This window comes from Phalacrocorax aristotelis, chromosome 18, assembly GCF_949628215.1.
Source record: "Phalacrocorax aristotelis chromosome 18, bGulAri2.1, whole genome shotgun sequence".
In the NCBI taxonomy this organism is placed as follows: domain Eukaryota; kingdom Metazoa; phylum Chordata; class Aves; order Suliformes; family Phalacrocoracidae; genus Phalacrocorax; species Phalacrocorax aristotelis.
This window is the reverse complement of record NC_134293.1, coordinates 13,197,985-13,222,275: the sequence shown is the minus strand read 5'-3', so window position 1 is coordinate 13,222,275 and position 24,291 is coordinate 13,197,985. Positions and strand designations below refer to the sequence as shown.

The following is a 24,291-nucleotide window of genomic DNA, read 5'->3' as shown; positions in this document are numbered from 1 at the left end:
GTCGTTCAGGTGAGCACATTGTCACCTGGCTGCTCCGATGCTGGGATAATGGGGCCAGTAGCCTGGAACTAGAGGAAAAAGAAGCCAAACAATTGGGATCCCTTTCTGGGGAAGGGGGCGTTGACAAAACAATTGGAAAAAAACCACAAGCCCTCAGCCTCTGGAGGTGACTCCTGTCTGGAGTGAAGGAAAGGTATCCCTTTAAAGAAGATGTTACATATCACCCAGGAAAATGGAGAAAGGCATCCAGTATCTAAGGGAATTAGCTGTGTTTGAGATGATTTATGGTGACCTGGACAATCAACGGTCATCCAAAGATCCAGATGAAGCCGAGTGCACACGACCCATGTGGCAGAAATTTGTACGGAGTGCACCATCTTCGCATGCAAACTCATTGGCAGTGATGTCCTGGAAAGGTGACGAGACACCAACGGTGGCAGAGGCGATTGATAGACTCCGGGATTACGAAACAAATATCTCTTCCTCGCTTGTCTCTGCTGTGGAGAAACTATCCCAAGAGGTCCAGCAACTCAAAGAAGATCTGTCCTACTCCCCACCTCGACAGAGCAGTGTCTCAGCTGTTAGGAATAAGCATCCTTTGGCTCAAAGAAGGGGATACGCACCACGGGCCACCCTATGGTTCTACCTGCGTGACCACGGAGAGGACATGATGAGGTGGGATGGCAAGCCTACTTCGACCCTACAGGCACGAGTACATGAACTGCAAGGAAGAACAGTCACTCAGGGAGGCTCTTCCAGGAAAGCTGCTGCTCCAGTTTCCAGCGAGCAAGTCCCCAGACAGAGGAGTAGAAGCGCAGATTTTATTTCTAAGTGTAATAGAGGGACTCCTGATTCACATTTACAGGAAGTGAGTTGTGACTGCCATGATCAGGACTAGAGGGGCCCTGCCTCCAGCCGGGTGGAGGAAAGGGATAACCGGGCTTACTGGACTGTGTGGATCCAATGGCCTGGCACGTCCGACCCACAGGAGTATAAAGCTTTAGTGGACACCGGCGCACAGTGCACCTTAATGCCATCAAACTATATCGGGGCAGAACCCATCAGCGTTGCTGGAGTGACAGGGGGATCCCAAGAGCTAACTGTATTGGAGGCCGAAGTGATCCTAACTGGGAATGAGTGTCAAAAGCACCCCATTGTGACTGGCCCAGAGGCTCCGTGCATCCTTGGCATAGACTATCTCAGGAGAGGATATTTCAAGCACCCAAAAAAGGGTACAGGTGGGCTTTTGGTGTAGCTGCCTTGGAGACAGAGGAAATTAAACAGCTGTCTACCTTGCCTGGCCTCTGGAAGGACCCTTCTGTTGTGGGGTTGCTGAGGGTCAGAGAACAACAGGTGCCAATCGCCACCACAACAGTGCACCGGCGGCAATATCGCACCAACAGAGACTCCCTGATCCCCATCCATGAGCTCATTCGTCGACTGAAGAGCCAAGGAGTCATCAGTAAAACCCACTCACCCTTTAACAGTCCCATATGGCCAGTGCGGAAGCCTAACGGAGAGTGGAGGCTAACAGTAGACTATCGTGGCCTGAATGAAGTCACTCCACCGTTGAGTGCTGCTGTGCCAGACATGCTAGAACTTCAATACGAACTGGAGTCCAAGGCAGCCAAGTGGTATGCCACAATTGATATCGCTAATGCATTCTTCTCAATCCCTCTGGCAGCAGAGTGCAGGCCACAGTTTGCTTTTACTTGGAGGGGGGTCCAGTACACCTGGAATCGACTGCCCCAGGGGTGGAAACACAGCCCTACCATTTGCCATGGACTGATTCAGACTACTGGAACAGGGAGAAGCTCCAGGACACCTTCAATACATTGACAACCTCATCGTGTGGGGCAACACAGCAGAAGAAGTTTTTGAGAAAGGAGAGAAAATAGTCCAAATCCTTCTGAAAGCTGGTTTTGCCATAAAACAAAGTAAAGGGACCCGCACAAGAGATCCAGTGCTTAGGAATCAAATGGCAAGATGGACGTCATCAGATCCCCATGGATGTGATCAACAAAATAGCAGCCATGTCTCCACCAACTAGCAAAAAGGAACACAAGCTTTTTTTTGGGTGTTGTGGGTTTTTGGAGAATGCATATTCCACATTACAGTCTGATCATAAGCCCTCTCTATCAGATGACCCTGAAGAAGAATGATTTCAAATGGGGCCCTGAGCAACAACAAGCCTTTGAACAGGTTAAACAGGAGATAGTTCATGCCGTAGCTCTTGGGCCAGTCCAGGCAGCACAAGATGTAAAAAATGTACTCTACACCGCAGCTGGGGAGAATGGCCCTACCTGGAGCCTCTGGCAGAAAGCGCCAGGGGAGACCCGGGGTCGACCCCTAGGGTTTTGGAGTCGGGGATACAGAGGGTCTGAAGCCCGCTATACTCCAACTGAAAAAGAGATATTGGCAGCATATGAAGGGGTTCGAGCTGCTTCAGAAGTGGTTGGTACTGAAGCACAGCTGCTCCTGGCACCCCAACTGCCAGTGCTGGGCTGGATGTGCAAAGGGAACATCCCCTCTACACACCATGCAACTGATGCTACGTGGAGTAAATGGGTTGCACTGATCACCCAGCGGGCTCGAGTAGGAAACCCCAGTCGCCCAGGAATCTTGGAAGTGATTATGGACTGGCCAGAAGGCAAAGGCTTTGGATTATCACCAGAGGAGGGGGTGCCACGTGCTGAAGAGGTCCCACTCTATAACAAACTGCCAGAAGATGAGAAGCAATACGCCCTGCTCACTGATGGGTCCTGTCGCCTTGTGGGGAAGCACCGGAGACGGAAGGCTGCTGTATGGAGTCCTACACAACAAGTCGCAGAAACTGCTGAAGGAGAAGGTGAATCGAGCCAGTTTGCAGAGGTAAAGGCCATCCAGCTGGCCTTAGACATCGCTGAACGGGAAAAGTGGCCAGTGCTCTATCTCTCTACTGACTCCTGGATGGTGGCAAATGCCCAGTGGGGCTGGTTAGAGCAGTGGAAGCAGAACTGGCAGCACAGAGGCAAACCCATGTGGGCTGCCGCACTGCGGCAAGATATTGCTGCCCGGGTAGAGAACCTGGTTGTAAAGGTACGGCATGTGGATGCTCACGTCCCCAAGAGTCGGGCCACTGAAGAGCATCGAAACAACCAGCAGGTGGATCAGGCTGCCAAGATTGAAGTGGCTGAGATGGGTCTGGACTGGCAGCAAAAGGGTGAACTACTTCTAGCTCGGTGGGCCCATGACACCTCAGGCCATCAAGGGAGAGATGCAACATACAGTGGGCTCGTGATCGAGGGGTGGACTTGACCATGGATGTTATTGCACAGGTTATCCACGAATGTGAAACATGCGCTGCAGTCAAGCAAGCGAAGTGGGTAAAGCCTCTGTGGTGTGGGGGACGATGGCTGAAATATAAATATGGGGAGGCCTGGCACATTGACTATATCACACTCCCACAAACCCACCAAGGCAAGTGCCATGGGCTTACAATGGTAGAAACAACGACTGGCTGGCTGGAAACATCTCCTGTCCCCCACGCCACTGCCCGGAACGCTCTCCTGGGTCTCAAAAAACAAGTCCTGTGGTGACATGGCACCCCAGAAAGAACTGAGTCAGACAAAGGGACATTCAAGCTCTGGGATACACATTTAGCAAAGGCCACGTGGTTACTCAACACGAGGGGATCTGCCAGGCGAGCTGGCCCTGCCCAGTCAGAATCCTTACGTACTGTGGAAGGGGATGGAGTCCCTGTAGTGCACGCAAAAAGTACGCTGGGCAACACAGTTTGGGTTGTTCCTGCCTCAGGCAAAGGCAAACACATTTGTGGGATTGCTTTTGCTCAAGGACCTGGGTGCACTTGGTGGGTGATGCGGGAGGATGGAGGAGTCCAATGTGTGCCTCAAGGGGAATTGATTTTGGGTGAAAACAGCCCGTGAACTGAATGGTATGATGCTAATTGCTACATAATGTTGTATGTCATCACTACTATGGTTGCTATATGCCATATCAATGGTATCATGGTGGGAATCTCCCAAATTAATAAAAAAATGAACTTTCATTGAATCAAGAAAAGTGCAGCGGTGATGGAACAAGGACTGACTTCAGCATGCAACAATCCAACACCACACACACCCCATCTCTCCAGCCCTGAAAGACTTGTACAGTAGATGGAGCCCAAAGTCCTGGACTGAAAGAACTAAATGGACATTTCATAGACATTTTACAGCGGTGATCCATAGACAAGGGGAATGATAAATGAAACCTGTATATTCTATTAAAGGATGAGAAGGTGGGTAGGGATATTGAAGTTGTATTGGATAGTATGGGACCTGAGCATGACGTAAATGGTCTGGAATAAGGGGTGGATACTGTCATGGGTTTAGCTGGGATAGACTGAATTTTCTTCACTGCAGCTGGTGCAGTGCTGTGCTTTGGAGTTAGCATGAAAACAGTGCTGATAACACACCGGTGGTTTGGTTGTTGCTGGGCAGCGCTTGTAGTAGTCAAGGGCTTCTCCAGCTCCCCAGGCTCTGCCATGTGGACAAGAAGTCGGGAGGGGAAGGGACACAGCTAAGAGAGGGGATTCAAACTGGCCAAAGGGACATTCCATATCATGTAACGTCATGCCCAGTAGGTTACTGGGAGGGGCTGGTGGGGGAGGGAGGCAGCAATCGTGGCTTGGGGACGGGCAGCATCATTTGGTGGGTGGTGAGCAGTTGTGTTGTTTGTGGGTTTTTTTTCTTTTTCCCTTTTCCTTTTTATGATATTATTATTATTATCACAATCATTATATTGTAATTATTATTATTTTATTTTAATTATTAAACTGTTCTTATCTCAACCCACAAGTTGTTTTTTTTTTCGCTTGTGCTCTTCCGATTTTCTCCCCCATCCCACAGGGGTGGGGAGAGTGAGCGAGCGGCTGGTGGTTGCTAACGGTGACTGAAGCATGACACTGAGGTAGCACGATGCACTGGCCCAAACCTTAGCAAACTCTGCAAAAACAAGGGAAAGACATGACTTGCTCTGATGCAGCAACCTCAAAGCCATTGTTCTGGTTTCAGCTTGGATAGAGTTAATTTTCTTCCTAGTAGCTGGCACAGGGTTGTTTTGGATTCAGTATGAGAATAATGTTGATAACACACTGATATTTTAGTTGTTGTTAAGTAGTGCTTACACTAGGATATTTTAGCTTCTCATTTTATCTTCTCATGCCCTGGCTGGGATGGGTCGCAGCAGCCATTCAACCTACTCTTGTCCAAGGGCCAATGCATTTCTAACACAGGCAGTTCAGATGGTCTCTCTAGAGCCCAGCAAGAACCAAAGGACACCTCAGCCTGCCTCCAGGAGGGCTTCTTTCCTTCCAGGGGCGGCTCTCCAGGGTGTGACCCCCTCCCACAGGAAGCTGGCAATGGCTTGTCATGCCAGTGAGGGCACAGTGCTGTGCTCCACAGAAGTCTCAGAGGCTCAGGGCAGGCCCTGGTGGCTCCCCAGCAGGGGCCAGTATCCCTTTGTTGCATCTCTGAACACACCAGCACCACATGGCTCATGAGTACCTTCAGCTCTTCCAGGCACGAGCTCAGTGTGGGCAATGCCCACCACCCAGCAAGGAGCAGCCCTTTGGGGCCAGGGACTTCTGCCTGGGGTGCCCCAGGGAGGCAGGGGCCACATCAGGAAGAGAACCAGGGGTCCTGGCTGCCAAATCAGCCCGTCAGCCCTTAGGCATAGTCAAGGTGGTCCCTCCTTACAGTCACCAGTCCTGAGCAGCCACCCCCACGTGCCTGTTTTCATTGAAGGCCTTGACCCAACAACACTCATAAAATTGGGTCTGAAGGCCTTACCAGAACTCTTGAGCTTCTCACTTGTTGGAGATGAGGCCACAAGAAGAGGTCTTTTGCCATCTTTGTTCCACCCTTCTCCAGGTCAACAACTGCAGCAGGTGACTGGCCAATGGCTTTCTTGCTTCCTGAAAAAAGCCTTCTCTCTTCCTCTTCCTCTTCCTCCTCCTTTTTGCTTTCCTCATCCTCCTCCTCTGCCCTTCACCACCCCCAGTGCTGTTGCACTGCCTCTCTCCACCTTCTCCTCCTTACTGAAGAGCAGCTCTTCCAGAGCAAAGCAGTGGCAAGAGCAACCCCCAGCACCTGGACTCCCTTCTGCCTCACTGGGGTTGTTATCCCAAAAAGCAGGTTTGTTCACCCAGGGTGCAAAACGCCAAACTACACACAGAGCGGAGGTATTTTGTTTAAGTAATTTTTGTGCCAAGATTGGTGCTAGGTGGTAACCCACAAAGCTAGCTCACCACACTGAGAAACTACAAGGCATTTATACAGTTAGATATGTCAATCACAGCTAATACTCACATACTTCAGCTAATAATTGGTTAATTTCTTTCTCGCTTCAATGTAACAGTACAGCTCACCTTTAATTTACGACGCATGCTCATAGATTAAGGGATTTACTGGGGGGAGTGGTGGTTCCTGGCCTATGGGCCTGATTTTTAGTATTATAACAAGGATAGTTCCCATACTGGGTACTTTGTTTTAGTTCTTATCTACTTCCCAATTAGTTGTTCTCCTTGACTATACACTTTATCACCCCATTCTCAGCATCTTCTGAGGCACGATGTTTGATCAGTCTCAGCTCTCCTCAAGGATATAGTTGCAAAACAAGTGCTTCTCTGTCTCTCAGTTTCTGTCTTGGCCCTCAACTTCCGTTTTGCCAGGCTTGCATAGTTTATTGTTATGTCTTTAGCAGACAGTTCCAAAAATTCCATTTTCTTAAGGATATCAGGGTGTGTGGAGCAGATGCTGGTCACAATGGCGAAAAGGGAGCTGTCACCACTGTGATGTGGGGCTGTCTCATTTTGACCCCAGATTGTGTCACAGAGGGGCTGCACACCCCCACCCCCCACCCCCACCTGCCCAGGCGCTGCCAGGAGGGCTTTGCAGTGGGCAGGGTCTTCAGGGAGCTTGCCCACCTCATCATCTCCTGACCAGCAGGGGTTTCCCCAGGCTGGGGCTCACCACTGCCATGTCCTTACATGGGGACACCAGGCTACGAGTGTTTATGGGCTTCCTTCTACCCTCCCCTGTTTCTTCCTGCCTCTTTTACACAATGTGTCTGCAGCAGGGAGCAGTAGGCTCCCCTGACTGGTGGAGCTTTGGCAGGTGATGGCTGCTTACACCTGTTTTGGAGCTGGCTGGAACTGTTTCTGACTAGCCCTGGCAGCACCTGACCTGCTCCCATGCAGGTCCTGCTGCAGCTCCCCCTGTTCACCCCTTGCCATCCATGCCCGGCACAGAGCACACTTGCCCACATGAAACATGAGTTTAAAGACCCTTGGGACATGCGTCCATTACAAACACTGCCTTTAGCATCCTCACAGTGCAAACAAACTGCACCCTTCTGCCCTTAGAGCAGACTACAGACTACTAACAGTGGGGCACAGATATTGCCGAAATCCTCCCCTGCAGACCCGGCTACAGGGCTCAATGTCATCACAGCCCTGAAGTTCATCAGCCCTTTTGACACTTTTTACAGTGTTGGCCCTACTATTGCACTGCCAGTGTCATCTGTGATGCTGATGTCACCTCTTTTCCCAGCATAATCCTCTCCAAGTATGACAAATGTGGGTCACTCCTTGACCATATGGGAATCCCACCATCTCATCAGGCATTGCCAGAGCATCATTACTTGTGTGTTACAGCATCCAGGAATGGCCAAGAGCTGTGACAAACCTTGGTGCTATGGGAGAACCTGTCTGCGCCCACTTTTTTTTAGATCCATTCCAAATCTCCTGGTGAGACTGCACCATTACGGTTAATGTAGTCAGCAAGGTTTGTAAGGAGAACAAACACATTAGACAGGGAGAGCTTATGGGTCTGGGATTTTTGCCTTTTTTTTTCCTAGCCATATCAGTCCATCTAATAAAACCTGGATGATTATTATTTCTTTCTTTCTTTATTATTATTATTACAAAAAATTTCAAAGCTAGAAACATAAAAGTGCATTTGGCTGTACAACACTTAGTAGTGTAACATGTGACCTTGAGGGTCTTTCCCAGAAAAATCACAGTCCTGAGCTTGGACCCTAGGCTTCCTCTGTGATGCATGAGAAGAATTATATACCAATGATACCAATCATACCAATCAATGATACCAATGTGTGCAGAGCAGGAATCAGCCACAGGAAACACTGAAAAACAAGTTGATCTGCTCTTGTCTTGGACTTAAACAATTTATTCTGGGTTTCACAAGTCTGATTCTTCCTCTTCAAGCTCTCTCCAAGTCTCTGTGAAGAAAAAACTTATATAAAGTGCATGTAAGAAGACAGATACCCTAGCTTTCTTTTGTCTAGTAGCTCAGTATTTAAAATTCTCACTACGTTAACAAAAACCTAGGATAATTTTCTTCCTCTGTCTGAGAGGTTGTAAATCTCTATTTCTCACCTCTTGCAGTCTAACAATTAGATCAAGTCAGAAGGGAGGACCCTTACTGCCTCTCCTTGAAAAGGCTTCGGTTTGCAGGAAACTATAACTAATTTATTTGTCCCAATAGAAGGGGACAGCTTGGTACCAGAACACTTCCCTGCATGGAAAAACAGACCTGGATTTCTGTCTTTCAATATCATATGTGATACTGGTTTAATATAAACTCTATAAACTGTAATTGAAACAGTGCCTGAAACTGATATGGTAAGTGTGCTGTGAGATTGCCACTTTACATCTGGTGGTGAGCTGAGGGAAGGAGTGAAAATCCAGGTCCCTGGCTCACATTTAGCCTGGGATGATTACTTGCACAGTACTGTCAAACTTTAGGCAGCTGCAGGAACAGATATGAGTTAGGCATAGGCACTTTTGGAAGTAGGTATTCTGCTGCTTCAAAAGGCTATTAAGTGGAGAATGTAAATTTTATTTATATTCAACAGTTCACTTAGGTGCCAACATACCTACTTGCATCATCTCTAGAACCACTGTTGATGTTCCGGTTGCTTCAGCATCTTCACCTGAAGTGCGAAATCCTGGCTCTGCTGAATTGCAAAATTCCCTTGATTTTAACAGGGCTGAGAATTCATCTCTGAAAAAGAATGAGTAATAATGAATAAGAAAGAATTACTATCAATTTGAGGAACAAGAATAAAAGCATCAGTGAAGGCAGACTGGGCCATTACTTTTCTTCTTTCAGATCAGCTAAATTAAGAAATTTATGTCCCTCTGTAAGTTAGCTCTATGTATAGCTCTATGGGCTTCATCATTTCTGCTAAACCCATCCCAAGTATTCAGTTGACTTCTAGTCACATTGTCAAAATCTAAATAAAAATAGCAAATAAACTATTCACATTAAAACAATATTGAGAAAGTAGCAAATTTAGAATCATAGAATCTATACCACTGAGGCAAAGGGTTCCAGAGCAGAAGGTTCTGGCAAAAAGGTTGGGTATGTGAGAGAGAAGTTGGAATTTTTCTGTACAGGTGTAGGCTTTTAGAATGCAGCCGAGTGACTCATGCATGTTCAGCCCAAGTCAGAAATTAGGACACTTTTATGCAAGGCATGTTAATATCTCTTTAAAATGCAACAGCTATAAGAAAGGCCTTATTCTTGTCTTCCATCTGGGTTCTTGCAGAGATGGTGCTTAGAGTGGGTAATGGCACCATGTGCGGATTATATATCTCGTCATGACCAAAAGGAATCTGGAGCTCCCAATCTGGAAGATAATTCTGTGCATTGAGAGTACTGCAAGGGCTTTTAATAGCTTATGGTGCTACAGCAAAGGAGCCTGGTGGGAAAGTGATTTGAAGAACGCAAGCGGATCACCCACCTTATTTTCCTCTGAGTTTTAAGAAGATCCTGCTTAGCAGTTTGACTTCTGCAGTAGAGCCATATCAACTGGAGCTGCTCTCAAGATTTAGCTGTGGAAGGGTATGTGATTTTTGCTCTTAATTGCAAAAAAAAGTGGATATGAGGAAAAACTTCTTAACCAAAAGGGTTGTCAGACATTGGCATAGGCTGCCCAGGGAGGTGGTGGAGTCTCCATCCCTGGAGGTATTTAAAAGAAGGGTAGATGTGGTGCTTGAGGATATGGTTTAGTGGTGGACTTGGCAGTGATAGGTTAGCGGTTGGACTCGATGATCTTAAAGGTCTTTTCCAACCTGAATGATTCTATGATTCTATGATTGTACTTTTCAAGTTAAGCTCTTTATATTTTCCACTGACAGTGCAGCTTCAAATGCTGCTGTCTAAACTGGGAAATATCAATCCAAGCATAGAAATTATGTACTCTCTCATTGCTTGGCAGTGATTTGGGGATCCAGGCCAATCATTACCACCCAGAAAAAAACCAGCTTAACGTGTTTATTGCCGCTTTTCTTCCAGGGCACAGGCAAACATCTTAAAGATCATATTACTTATTTGCTTGGGTATAGGGTACTAGAAAAAAAGAAATCTATTGCTACAAGGTGACTGAACCCATAGGTGAATAAAATAGGTGTTTGGATGTAAAATGTCCAGTAATGATTGCCACAGTGAAATTTCTGTGTCAGCATCTACAAAATTAATTATGAGCAATGCTCATGTTCCTAAGAAATGAATCGTGTCACTTCAGTGCCTATGTGTCAGTTCAGTATAAATAGCAAGGGAAACTGAGATGATGATGATGCATACCACAGCTTTTTTTCTGACAGGTTCCCAAAGCCAAATCCTATCATTAGGTTATTTAACAAAATTGGTCCTGAATGCTAGAAGGACAAGAAAATGTTTGGTCGTCAAAAGGAGATGTGCAATGAGCCAGAGTAAGGGCCTGGCATATTACTTAAATGAAAACAAAGCAGTCACCATATTGTCCTGTAGGATGGCTCCAGGCATCATGTTAAGCAATTTGCAGTGAGAAACTAACTACTAAAAAATGTTATTTTGTTTGAGAACCCTTCTACCAAGCCTGTGCTGTCAGCCCAAGCTAAAGGCCAAATCACAGTTTTCTACTGTAAACACAGAGTTCATTAATAGATGTTTTTTCCATATGTCAGAGTGCAGGTGATGAGGAGGTGGTTCAAGGCGTAGCTGAAGTATTAAGGGACTAGACTCATGTGAACACACTTAGACATGTAATAGTTTTTAATACATGCTGAGGTCTCTGCTGGGCTGACCACACTTCAGAATAGAGCTGGTATGGCCTTTAAAACCTGATGTATGAAAGACAGACCTGTAAGAAACAAAAAAGTCCCTCCTGTTCAAGCAGCTCAGTACAGCCTGTGACTTTTCTGAAGCCCAGCAACTAAACAGAAGCTCAGTTATAGACCTGTTGGTCTATAACAATTGCAGCTCAGTTTCCACAGCTCTTCTTTGCAGAGTGGTCTTACTTCCACTGTAATTCACGTATTTGTTTGGATAATATGGAAGAATGTATAAGCCATAGCTCTTTCTGACTTGTGTACTTATTGATTGAATAAGGGATTTGATAGCACTCTGACATATATATCATGCGGATTTTGGTTCTGAAAAGACATCAGCATTCCTTTAGGTATATTATAAGTTACTTTGCCTCAACTTACCAACAAAAATGAGAGACATTCATGGTAAGAATCTGAGCTAGACTGAGCTATGGCTTGACTGAGCTATTAAATGATGTAGCATTTCTGAGTTACCAGAATCAGTAAAAGAAATATTCTTTCATTAAACTTACCACATAAACCCAAAGTAATTAGATGCAAATAACAATTGTAGTTTAAGCCATTTGAACAATCCCTTGCCAGTCTAATTTTCCTTAAAAAGTGTGTGTGTATATATATGACTGAGGGGATCTTATAATCCCAAGTGGATTAAACCATGTATCTCAGCATGCCATAATGTCTCAATTTCTTCCTTTATGTTAGTACAACAGTATGTATAGGAATTATTCATGTACATTTGTTAAAATAAACCTAAACATTGGTGGTCACAAACTCTTACAGCATTTGCAAAGGCTGAATATTGAATATTAACTGAATATTGGTGAATATAATCTTCTATGGTGAACATCTTTAGGAATTTTATATCATTGGTTTTTTTCAATGGGCAGGGCACTTTTCACTGAATGAGACTTTCTTTAAGGAACAGTTTAATTTTTCTTCCATTTTAAAATTGTCTCGCCAGAAAATATTTAATGCTGGACTGGAAGAGACTGAACTAAGGCATTTGGGATTCTTAGACAATTTCCAATAATCTATTTTGTATGATCTGATGAAATGCCTTGTGAAAGGCATTCTGCTTCAGTTGGCCTTTACGGTCCAGGTGTGATATGGTCTTAACTGCATTGGTTGCGTCTCTTTTCTTGTTAAAACAACATGGAAGAAAAACTCAGAATATCCATATGGAAGACTATAACTCCAAGCACTCAAACTGTGACATACTCAAGAAGAGGAACTGTGAGACCAAGATAGAATTAAACATTTCAACATTTTAAAATTTAATACTCTCAGAAATTTTCATTTCGGGAAAAAAGAATGCTGTTTTGACTTCTTATGGTGACTTGGGATGAAAAGATGGTTTTAAATGGAAATTTCCTTCCAATGTAAATTGGAAGTTTGAATAGTTCCCTGCAACACTAAAAAATTTATCATATGGGATTTTAAGCTTCTTCCTGCCCTCCTGTGGATGAAATTAATAATTACTTCATTAACAATGTGGGGAAAAAAGAAACAGGGAAATAGCTGTGTTAGTAGAAGGTAAATTCCAGATAAATTAATAAGGTCTATTGTCTTGGGATATGAATGCTGATCCCACTCCTCAAGAAAATTGTTGAAATCAGGCAAATCAGATTTAATCTCTATCACACTTTTCTGTATAAGATAAACAACAGTTTAGCAGCTGAAGGCTTGGTTATGAAGATAAAATTAATAACGTGTATTAAGACCCTTAGAAGAAAGCCAGGCAAAAGTGCGAAACATTTTTATGGAGCACATTGGTGCTAGACCAAGCTTGTGATCAACCAACACGTTCTAAGATGACAGAAAACATGGGACTTAATCTAAAAAGTCCCTAAAACTGCTACTATACACAGTTAGGCTACCATACAGAATGCCGAATAATTTTCAGTTTTCTTTTTCTGTCACCATAGCAGAGGATGGATACGTTGACTAGAAAGTTGTCTTGAACCTTAGATCCAGGGGATTACTGCATTTAGAGCTCCTGTCAAATTCCTTAGTCACAAGAAGATGAAGAGAAATGGCACAAAGTTAAATCTTAGATTAAGAACAGAGGAAAAAAGAGAAGAAAAAACAAACTTGGGGGTCTTTACCATAGGCACCTAACCTGTTTGTGAAAAATAGCACCTGCTTTCTCTTTTTATCTGTTAACCACTAAGACAACCTCAGTTCTACATTTGTTCTTTCCAGTACAAAACATTTTGAGAGGCAAAGTCGCTTGTTGGTGTTATGCAAAAACACAGGACTTTCACACTGTGGCATGATCTGCCACAATATTTCATGCCATAATTCAAAACAGCCCCTATGAAACAGAGTAAAGTTCTTAATGTAAATTTTTGTCCAAAATTGTACAATAATTTTTAAAGCAGATTGTGGAGTTTAGAACCCAAACCCTGAGTGCAAACCTGTAGGTCTTATGTTCCCAATCTCTTTGACAATGCTTGGAGTCATATAAAGACCTGTCACTACTTGGCTGGGTTGTGCTCAAACACAAATGGAACTACATCAGTTTTCTGGGGCTGAAGACCGTAGAATCATAGAATCATTCAGGTTGGAAAAGACCTTTAAGATCATCAAGGCCAACCATCAACCCAACACTGCCAAGTGCACCATTAACCATGTCTCAAAGTACCACATCTACATCTTTCAAATACTTCCAGGGATGGAGACTCAACCACTTCCCTAGGCAGCCTGTTCCAATGCCTGATCACGCTTTCAGTAAAGAAATTTTTCCTAATATCCAATCTAAACCTCCCCTGATACAGCTTGAAGCCATTTCCTCTTGTCCTATCGCTTGTTACTAGGGAGAAGAGACCAACCCCCGCCTCGCTACAACCTCCTTTCAGGCAGTTGTAGGGAGCGATAAGGTGTCCCCTCAGCCTCCCCTTCTTCAGACTAAACAACCCCAGTTCCCTCAACCTCTCCTCATAAGACCTGCTCTCCAGAACCTTCACCAGCTTTGTTGCCCTTCTCTGGACACGGTCCAGCAACTCAATGTCCTTCTTGTAGTGAGGGGCCCAAAACTAAACACAGTACTCGAGGTGGGGCCTCCCCAGGGCCGAGCACAGGGGCCCCATCCCTGCCCGGCCCCTGCTGGCCACACCAGTGCTGACACAAGCCCGGGGGCTGGTGGCCTCCTTGGCCACCCGGGCACTGCTGGCTCATGCCCAGCCGGCTGTCAGCCAGCACCCCCAGGGCCTTCTCTGCCGGGCACTTCCCAGCCCCTCTGCCCCAGGCCTGGGGCGTTGCCTGGGGTTGGTGTGACCCAAGGGCAGGACCCAGCACTTGGCCATGTTAAACCTCATACAATTGGCTCAGGCCCATCGATGCAGCCTGTCCAGGTCCCTCTGCAGAGTCTGCCTACTCTCAAGCAGATCAATACTCCTGCCCAGCTTGGTGGCGTCTGCAAATGACCAGGCTCGAGATAGTAGGAGCCTTGTTATTAGGAATTATGGGCATATTCATAAGATACTTGGCTTGGATCTGGATATGTATCTGGTCATATCCAAAGCCACAGACTCCCACCTCTCTTTTCTTTGGGGCTGGGATTTTGCGTGGTTTTCAGGGAAGGTCCAACATGATGCTCGGTTGTGCGGGTTACTGATTTCCTTCTGTATTGCACTTTATCAACAGTTGAGATCCAGACACTGGAGAACCAGGACTTAAGTTTGTTGCTTGGATCCACAACTTTGATACATATTTTTGGCGTTGTGCCTGTGCATAAGCAAGGTGCTACATTCAGCTTTCAAACAAACAAGCTGATGTGTTACAGCAGAACAGATTCATAAATGAGTGCAGATTTCCACGCTATTCTAAAGTATTGCTGGGACTCTAAGATGCATTTATTTTTTCTTCATCAGAAGCCCTCATCCCATACATACATTACAGACACATGCAGAACTCTACAAAAAAAAAATCAATGTTTTGTACAGAAGCTTTAGAGCTAAGGTGCAGTGCATTTTTTAATTTAATTTAGGTCTCTTAAGAAATAGTTATCATCTATACTTTGATCTATGATGCCTTTTGCCCACAAGAATAGCACCATCAAAGTAAATGTTACTAGAAAGGAATTTTAAAAAGAAGGAAGAAGTAAACCAAGAAACCGAGAGACCCAAAAAAAAAAATTCTCAAGAATTTTGATGGCTTGGGATAATCAGTATTTTACAAATGCTTAAAAAACATTTGAGAAAGTCACACGTTCATAGGCAATATAAGAGAAAGACAAAGCTGATCTGTTAGAGTATATTATTTCCCTTTGTTGCAGTATTTACTGCACTCGATCTTCTCTGCAGAGCTATACAAAAATTTATTAGTTCAAATATTGCTATTAACTTAAAATGCATTTGGGAGAAATACAAGAATAAGACAGGTGGTTCTGTCAGTCTTCACTTTTTTTTTCAGTGCAACAGGAACTTAGGAAAGGCAATAAAAGAAAAAAACACAGGATAACCTGCATAGAGGCTAGGTAGTGTGATGGCCTACTCATGCTCCCAGCCGAGAATCACCTTTATTGCTGGCAATGAAAAAGGGGGTTTAGGTGGTGCATATTTCTGCTGCCTTCTTTCTGGTACCCACACAAAAAAAGGAAGAAAAGAAAAATGCAAGCAACTCCATTTTGGCAACAATTTGACTCTGCAGGTTCCTTACCTGTTGTGTGTGGCTACTGTGTGCAACACAGCCAGTACTGGGTGAGTTCACCCAATTGTCCTTGTGGGCTCCACATTCACTGGGAAAGTACTAAATCTGGGGCCAGCATAAGTCATGGAGGGGTGCAACAGGTAAGGTAAATGGGATCTGCTGCTGGCAGATGTTCTGGAAAGCAGGAAGAAAATTGACGGTACTTCAGGACTTAGGAAAGCTTGAGGTCTAGTTCTTTGTCAGGATGAGTAACCAGCTGGAACTCAGGAGGGCACACCCTCCAAGCATTGGTTCCTTGAAGGTCCATTTGATATGAGTAAGCTGACCTTCCTGCATCATATGTGAATTACCTTAAAGAGTAAATTTATGCTGACCACTGCCCATCACTACAGGACAAGTTGGAAGTTATTTCAAGGATATGTTGCTCCATCACCTCCTCAGGGTTGGAGGTGAAGCTGGTAGGCCTAGTAAGGGTCATAGAAAGGGGCCACACAGGAGTATGGTGTGCAATGGTCCAGTAAGGAGGCAAGTCTGGGTATTCTTTATTTTCTAGGAAGAGCAACAGGGGCAGACCAGGGTGAGCTCTTCTTAGAAAAGAAGCAGTCAGTGAAGTGCTCCCAAGGAGCACCAGCAACAAGCACAGGGTATGTCCTTGAGCACATGTTGCTCTGGGTGCTTTGTGTGTGACCAGCAATTGCACATGCACAGGTGTGTGGATGAAATGTGCTCCTTTAGCATTCATGGGGCCAGCATCAGGCTTCACACTCAGAAGTGCTTTAATGGGCAACACTCGCAGGAAAGCAGCAGAAGCATCTCTGAGCCAAAAGACCTTCAGGCTGGTGAAGGGACATGGGGACACTCTGGAAAACCCTGGCAAAGCCCAGCCCATTAATTCATCTTACTTCCAGGCTGTGAATGGAGGGGCAGCAGTGGGTTCAATGTGCCCTGCAAACATCCTTTCCTGATGCATGATCAGTGCAAGTGCAGATGGTCCCTTGGGCAGTGCCACTCGCTCTTTTGCTTCACTCTGCTCCTCATGGCAAGGACGTGCACAGCAACCAGCCCTGACAGGAGGGTTCCCACTGTTGCCAACAGTAGTGGTGCTCTGAGATGGCAGAGTAGTCTCTGGAAAGCCACAGGGCCCTTTGCTGGGCCCTAATTACACTCCAGATTGCCCCTGGGCCTTATCCTTCTGCACAGTGCTGCTGGAGCCCTGCACCAGGCCACAGTAGGGTGAGAGGCAGCTGTGTGCCACAGGTTCCTAGCCTGCTGCACCATCCCACTTTATAGCTGAAGGCATGGGGAGCTGGCCATTGGCCACCAAACACTGCTGCCAACAGTCACCAATGGTCAGGTTTCTTGGTCTGAAAAGGGTGGCCCTGACCCCATGTCAGCCATTGACTACCTTCACTGTGCAGGAGCAGAGACAACATCTGCCATGGGCCGAGGGTGGGTGAGTGCATCCCTATATGAGTCGCCTGGCCCGGAGCACTCAGTGCAGGGATGGGGCAGTATGGCCTTATATGGGATGTCCCGCTCTTCTGCACACAATGGAGGGGTGGGACAGTATGGCCTTTGTGGTGGGTTGTCCTTGGCTTGCCACCAGGTGCCCACCCAGCTGCTCTATCACTCCCCTCCTCAGCAGGACAAGGGGGAAGAAAATAAGATGGAAAAGAATTTGTGGGACAAGATAAAGGCAGCTTAGTAAAGAAAAACCAAAGACTGCTTGGGAAGCAAAGGAAAACAAAAGTATTTATTCCCTACTCCCCATCAGCAGGTGACATCCAGTTGCTGCCTGGGAAGTAGGGCCTCAGCACGTGTAGCGGTTGCTCTGGAAGACAAACTCCTTAATGATGAATGCCTTTTGCCCTCCTCCATTTTCTTAGCTTCTATTGCTGAGCAGGCAGCATCAGGTATGAAATATCCCTTTGGTTGTCTTGGGTCAGCTGTCCTGACTATGTCCCCTCCCAAGCTCTTGCCCAACCCCAGCCTACTGGCCTTCGGGCAGGGGAAGGGGGCTGTTTGGACAGATGGCCTTGATTCTCAGCAGTAGCCAAAACAAAGCACGGCACTATGAGGGCTGCTATGGGGGAAGTTAACTCCATCCCAGCCAGATCCAGTACAGCTTTACATGGTGTGTCCCAGCCTCCTTGCAGTCAAAGGAGAGGTGCAGCATGTTAGAGAAGAAAAAGCTACAATGTAAAGATGTCTTCCAAGATATGTGCAATAGGACTTGACTGACTGTGACCTCATCTGTACAAGTGAGTTTCCTGCTAGAAGAAACCAGACCAAACCATCTGAAACTGGCAAAATTGCAATAAAATCATAAAACTTAACTAATAAATATACATTAATGGTGCTTGCACAAGGGGGTTGTGTGTACAAATACTCAAAAGTGAATGGTAACAGATTATATCATGGCCAAAGCCAAAATACGTAAATTGTGATGACGAATATGTGAATAGTCTTCAGATTGCTTACAAGGAATCACAAGTTGTAACACAGGGGCCCACCCATGCTCCCAGCTGAAAGCCACCTTTATTGCTGGCAATCAAAAAGAGATTTTAGCTAGTGTGTACTTAGAGTCATAGAATAGTTTGGGTTGGAAGGGACATTTAAAGGTCATCTATTCAAGTGCCCCCACAATGTGCAGGGACATCTTCAATTGTATCATGTTGCTCAGAGCCCTATCCAGCCTGACCTTGAATGTTTCCAGGGATGGGGCTTCTACTACCTCTCTGGGCAACCTGTTCCGCCCTCCGTGTAAAAAACTTATTCTTTGTGCTAGTGTAAATCTACCCTTTTTTAGTTTAAAAACATTACCCCTTGTCCTGTCACTAAAGGCCTTACAAAAAAGCTTGTCCCCATCTGTGGCAATTCGTGACACAGACTCTGTAAAAATATTGTTGCAAAAATATTGTTGTGTACCTCATCCTTCTCCTCATCTGTGGTTTCCCATTTGCCAGTCTTGTTCATCGGCAGGGGCTACACTTTCTTTAACTTTCCTTTTCTGGCTGCAATACCTGTAGAAGCCCTTCTCATTATTCTTTGCATCCCTTGCCAAGTTCATCTCCAGCTGCGCCTTGGCCTTCCTGACCCCATCCCTACACAACCAGGCAGCGTCCCTATACTCTTCCCAGGATATCTGTCCCTGCTTCCACTGCCTGTGCATTTCCTTCTTGTCCTTTAGTTTGACCAGCATGTCTCAACTCAGCCATGCTGGTCTCTTGCTTTCTTTTCCTGATTTCTTGCACCTGGGGATAAAGTGCTCTTGTGCTCTGTGAAAAGCATCCTTAAAGGTCTGCCAGCTATTTTCTGCTCACTTGTCCTTGAGGACAGTTTCCCAGGGGGTCCTGGTGACTAATTCCTTGAAGAGTTGGAAGTTCACTTTTTTAAAATTCCAGGTCCTGTCTTTACCCTTCACCTGATCCATATCCCTCAGGACCGCAAATTCCAACAGTGCATTATCACTGCAGGCCAGGCTGTCTCCAGTCTTGACATCACCATTTAACTCGCTTCTGTTGGTGACTAACAGGTCCAGTGTTGCATCCCCTCGGGTAGGGCTGTCTTTTACCTGGCTTAAGAAGTTATCCTCAGTGCATTCCAGGAGTCTCCTGGATTACCTACAGCTCACTGTGCTACTTTTGCAGCAGATGTCAGGGTGGTTGAGCCTCCCAGCAGGACGAAAGCCTGTGAGCAGGAAGCCTCCTGGAGCTGGAGTAAGAAGGCTTCATCAATAGGCTCCCTTGATCAGGCAGCCTGTAGTAAACACCAACCACAAGGTTCCCTTTGTTGTCTTAGTCTCTAATTCTTACCCATAAGCTTTCAACTTGCTCATGGTTATTCTTCAGAAACAGCTCTTCACAATCTAGCCATTTCCTGATGTTGACAGCAACCCCTTTGCCCCTCCTTCCTTGCCTGTCCCTTCTGAACAGCCTGTAGCCATCGATAGCCACACGCCAATCGTGATTTGTTCCACCAAGTTTCAGTAATGGCAACTGCGTCGTAGCTTTCTAGCAGCACAGTGGCTTCCAGCCTCTCCTGTTTGTAGCCCATGCTGTATGCATCAGCGTGGAGGCACTTCAGCTGGGCTGGTGGCCATGTCACCTTCTTAGAGGCATGTCACCTTCTTAATTCCTTTGAAGCATTTTACTAGTGTTTCCCTGTTGGTTCCTATTACCTCAGGAGCCGCTGGCTCATCTCTGTAGGACTTCAAGAGTGCTGCAGTGTACCTAGCACATCTCACAGCAACAGGCTGAGGGCTCTTGCTAGCACCCTGTCCCTCTAACCTTGGCGTGTCATCCCACAGCTTGTCATGGGCAAGCCTGATATCTCCTTCCGCCTTCAAGTTTAGTTTAATGATCTGTCAATGAGCCCCGCTAGCTTGTGAGCAAAGACCCTCACCAGGAATTGTGACTGACAAGGACTGAAGGTAAAGGATTTGGGGAGACCAAAATAAGGGACTGGAAGCCCCTTCTCTAGCCCACAGACCCCAGGGGATGCATGAGTCTGGGTATCCCCACTCCTCTCAAGAGGGGACCCAGGCATCTGGGACCTGCCTAGGAGCCCTGCTGTTCCCTGGGGACCCAGGTGCCCGGGCTCCGCCTAGGAACCCTGCTGTTCCCTGGGGACCCAGGTGCCCGGGCTCCGCCTAGGAACCCTGCTGTTCCCTGGGGACCCAGGCATCTGGGTGCTATGCTTTGGAGCCATGGGGTGGTGGTGGGTCCCCCTGATGCTGCTGCTGCCCCCCTGGCTCCCTGGAAACCCAGGCATCCAGGCAGGGGGTTCTGGCTTGTGGCAGTGGGTGGCCCTGACATCCTGGCTCCTTGGGGTGCACCCCTGCCTGCTCTGCTTTGGGCCCCCCATTCAGCAGGCACAGTTCTGCCATCACATTACTGGGGCCCCCCTCAATGACCCGCAACATCAACACTGCCTTGAGGCCCTTGTCCAGGCTGCTGTGCCACTCGCCTCTGTCACTGTGGGTATGTCATGGGACCCCAGGGACACCCAACCAAACAGGGACCCTGCCCGAGGACCCCCATCCTGACCAACACCTCCATCCCACCAGGGACCTCCATCCCAAGGGGGGACCCTACCCTGAACAGGACCCCAGAGTTCTCTCAGGCTCCCCACTTCAACCAAGGCCCTCACACTGACACTGGCCAGGATCCCAGGCAGTTTGGGACCCTTTTCCTAAACAGAGACCCCAGGGAGCCACTCCAGACAAGCACCCTAGGGACTCCCAACCATGCCAAAATCTCCCCAGTCCTGACCTGGACCACAGGGACTTCTGGGATCCCCAGCTCTGCCCGGGCCCCTGAGAATCATCCAACCCTGACCAGAGACACACTGGGGACACCCTGGAATCCCCTGATCCTACCTAAGGCCTCAGGAATCCCCAGGGATACCTGACCCCTCCCAGTATCCGTAAACCCTGATCAGGACTCCAGGAACCCCTGGAAACCCCCAGCCCTTACTGCACCCTCCCATCCCTGAACCCCCAACCGTCTACTAGTCCAGTGCCCCTGTACTGGTCCCAGGGTCAGGACAGCGCGAGGCACTTCGGGATATCATCGTGGATGCCCTGCATTTTCTGGAGAAGCAGAAGGACATGAGTGAGCAGGGGAAGTGGTACATGTGATGGAGTAGGGCCAGGACATGTGGCATGGGGGATGGGATGTGGAAGCCTTGAATGGGAGGTGTGGTGAAATATAGGATATATGGAGGTCTGGGGCCTGTAAAGAGATATTTGGGGAATCCTGAAGGTATATGGGCTTCAAGTTATACAGCTTCTGGGGGTTTTTGAGGGAGTATTTGGGAATACATGGGACTCCAGGGTGGATATATGGGGTTGAGGTGAGTTGTACAGGGGATCTGTGGGGTCCAGGGAGAGATTATGGGGATTGGGGGAGGGCACATTGTCTCACCTGGACATCTGGGACACCCCAGAGCCCTTTGAAGTTTCTCTGCAGGAAGCTGTCAACATGATCTGGGTGAAGCTGAGCCAGCTGGAGGAAGGTATGGGGCTACTGGGGACAACCACCCAGGACTCCCACCCTGGGGAACCCCTGGGGCTCCCACTGAAGGGACTGTCACAGAGCACCCCACAGACCCCCACCCTGGGCACTCCTATCCTGGAGAAACCCCCAGGGACCCCATCTGGGCTGGATGAGGGCTGAGCCCTGACAGTTCATCACAAGGATACCCAGGGATACACAAGATCCCAGAGCATATCCCCAGTGATCCCCAGTCTAATACTGCTTCCTCCCCACCAGCTCCAGCCTGCATCCCACCCTGTGGTGAGTGCCCATCTCTCTGTCTTGCCACCCCCATCCCCTAGTACATCTTCCATCCCCCTGGGACCACCAAGTCTCTCCCTCCTAGGGTACCAGCCAGCCGCCCATGTCTTCCAGTGTGCTACATGCCGCCTTGTGGACTGCCGGTTTCCCCTGGACTGCCCAGGTATGGGGCCATAGAAGACCCAGGTGTCCAGGCTGGGCTAAGTCTCCCCTTGGAGCTGGGTGCCTCCAGGGCTCTGGGGGCAACACTCATTTCTCACATGTGGGCATACCTGCTGGGCCCACCATGAGTGCACAAGAGCATGCCAACGTGCATGCCTACCCATCCCCACTGTGAGCACAAGAGCATGTGGAGGAGTCACACAAGCGCAATCATTTCTGTAAGTGCATGAGCAGATGTGAACTCACATGCCTGTCTATGCTCCCAGTGCAGGACATGTGGACCCATATGGATGAAGCCATCACACTGCACTGTGATGTGCCCTTTTCCACCCCCCGTGACCTTCCCATTACTTGGATGTTTGCCAAGGATGTGAGTTGCACATGCATGTTCAAGGGTGTACGTAGACATTCATGAGAGGGCTGGACATGGGTAGCAAGGCCTGCATGCACACAGTTGTGCACTTGGCATGAGGACTATCAACAGACACAAGTATTGCCTATATAGTAGATATGTGTGCTATAAGTAGCATGTGTGTAAGCATGCACAGGATGCAAGCACCTGCTCACCCATGTGAAGGGTGCTCACAGGCAAGAGGCAGGTCACTCATATTTGCATATTCATGTGCACTTGTGTGTGAAGGAGGTGACTTTTGCATATGCTCTGCTTGTGCATCCCTGTGTGTGCACACACACAGGGCACAAGGAGCACATGTGGGACATGAGGTGCATGCAAATGCACGAGCAAAGGGTACAAGAAGCATGAAAGGGGCATAGTGAGCATGTGCAGGACATGAGTGCCTTTGCATGCACATGTATGCTGTTTCGTGTACCTGCCGGACAAGGCTGCGCTGATGTGTTCCCCCATACTGCAGCTGCGCACACAGGATCTGACACTGTTTGAGGAGCTGCAGGGGAGTGTGGAGAGACCTCTCAGTCTGACCCTCCAGGACCCCACTCCAGGAACCATCGCCTGTTGCCTGGGGGTCCTCTCTGAGCCCTTGGTCCGCAAGTACTTCTACCTCAACGGTGCGCCCAGACGCCTGAGTGCCCTGGGGCAGTGAGCAGTGTGGGGTGGAGTGGGGCCCCAGACACCTGGGTCCATGGGAGGAGGGTGCATGGGGGTGTAAGCAGGGTACCAGGACACCTGGGACCATGGTGGAAAGATGGAGTGCAGTAGGTGTTCTCTGATGCCGCTGGGAGAAGTGGGGCGCATGGGTTGAAGCAGAGACCCCCAGACACCTGGGTCCCTCAGGGAAGTGAGGTCTGTGGCTGGAGAAGGTGCTGCAGGGACACCTGGTCCGTGGGCGGCAGTGCCCCATGACCCAAGGTGCCTGCATCTCCACAGTATCAGGGGGAAGTGTGGAGGCAGAGCAGGGACTCCAGGCTCAGTTCAGAGCTGTGCTGCGCTGGCCCCACAGCAGGACACCCCTGCACTACACAGCATTGCTGGGGCTGGGACTGGCAGTTGGCTGCATGGTGCTCGTGCTGCTGCTGGTGTGAGTCCTCCTGACCTGGTGAACATTACCCTCAAAATGCCCATGCTTCTGGGGCCCCCTGAAGTTCAGCATGGGATGCCCAACCCACCCCTGCACCCCCAGTCCCTCAGAATTCCCTACAAATGCAAGGGGAACCAGGTGTCCAAAGAGGGCAATAGACTGCCAGGACTCCTAAACTCACAGGCCCCCTATTTCCCCCTGGGACTCCCATTGTCCTCTGGCCCATTCCGGGACCCCACCCTTGAACCCAGGACCACTCCAGGCTGCCTTGCTTCCACCAGATTCCCTAATTGTCCCTGAGACATTTTTTCCCATTTTCCCCAGAACCCCCACTGTCCCTTTGGGGGTCCCAGTTACTGTCAGTTGACCCAGTGGCTCCCAGTTGCCCCCACGGTCCCATACTTTCACCCTTAGACCCATAAGTTGCTCCCAGGACCTCCCAGTTGCTCCTTGGGCCCTCCAGAAGGCTAATGATCACCCCCTGCCATGCCCTGGATGGGGATATAAGGTTTCCTGTCTCCTCCTTCTC

The 24,291-nt window shown here is 47.9% G+C and overlaps 1 protein-coding gene across 1 annotated transcript; it reads left to right on the top strand.

Moving 5' to 3' along the window:
* Positions 1–20,513: 20,513 nt before the first annotated feature.
* Positions 20,514–23,766, top strand: SPACA6 (sperm acrosome associated 6). The gene is made up of 8 exons (XM_075113318.1): positions 20,514–20,787; positions 21,346–21,420; positions 21,755–21,823; positions 22,081–22,104; positions 22,190–22,267; positions 22,533–22,636; positions 23,139–23,292; positions 23,612–23,766. The coding sequence occupies exons 1-8, from the start codon at positions 20,514–20,516 to the stop codon at positions 23,764–23,766; spliced, it is 933 nt and encodes a 310-aa protein (XP_074969419.1).
* The last annotated feature ends 525 nt before the right edge of the window (positions 23,767–24,291 follow it).

What these genes read in the sequence shown, in the direction of transcription:
- SPACA6 (XM_075113318.1), top strand. Translation starts at nt 20,514, where the DNA reads ATGGGGTGGTGGTGGGTCCCCCTGATGCTGCTGCTGCCCCCCTGGCTC. An exon ending in ACTCGCCTCTGTCACTGTGG is followed by an intron (nt 20,788 to 21,345) that starts GTATGTCATGGG and finishes TACTGGTCCCAG; the next exon opens with GGTCAGGACAGCGCGAGGCA. An exon ending in AGCCTGCATCCCACCCTGTG is followed by an intron (nt 22,105 to 22,189) that starts GTGAGTGCCCAT and finishes TCTCCCTCCTAG; the next exon opens with GGTACCAGCCAGCCGCCCAT.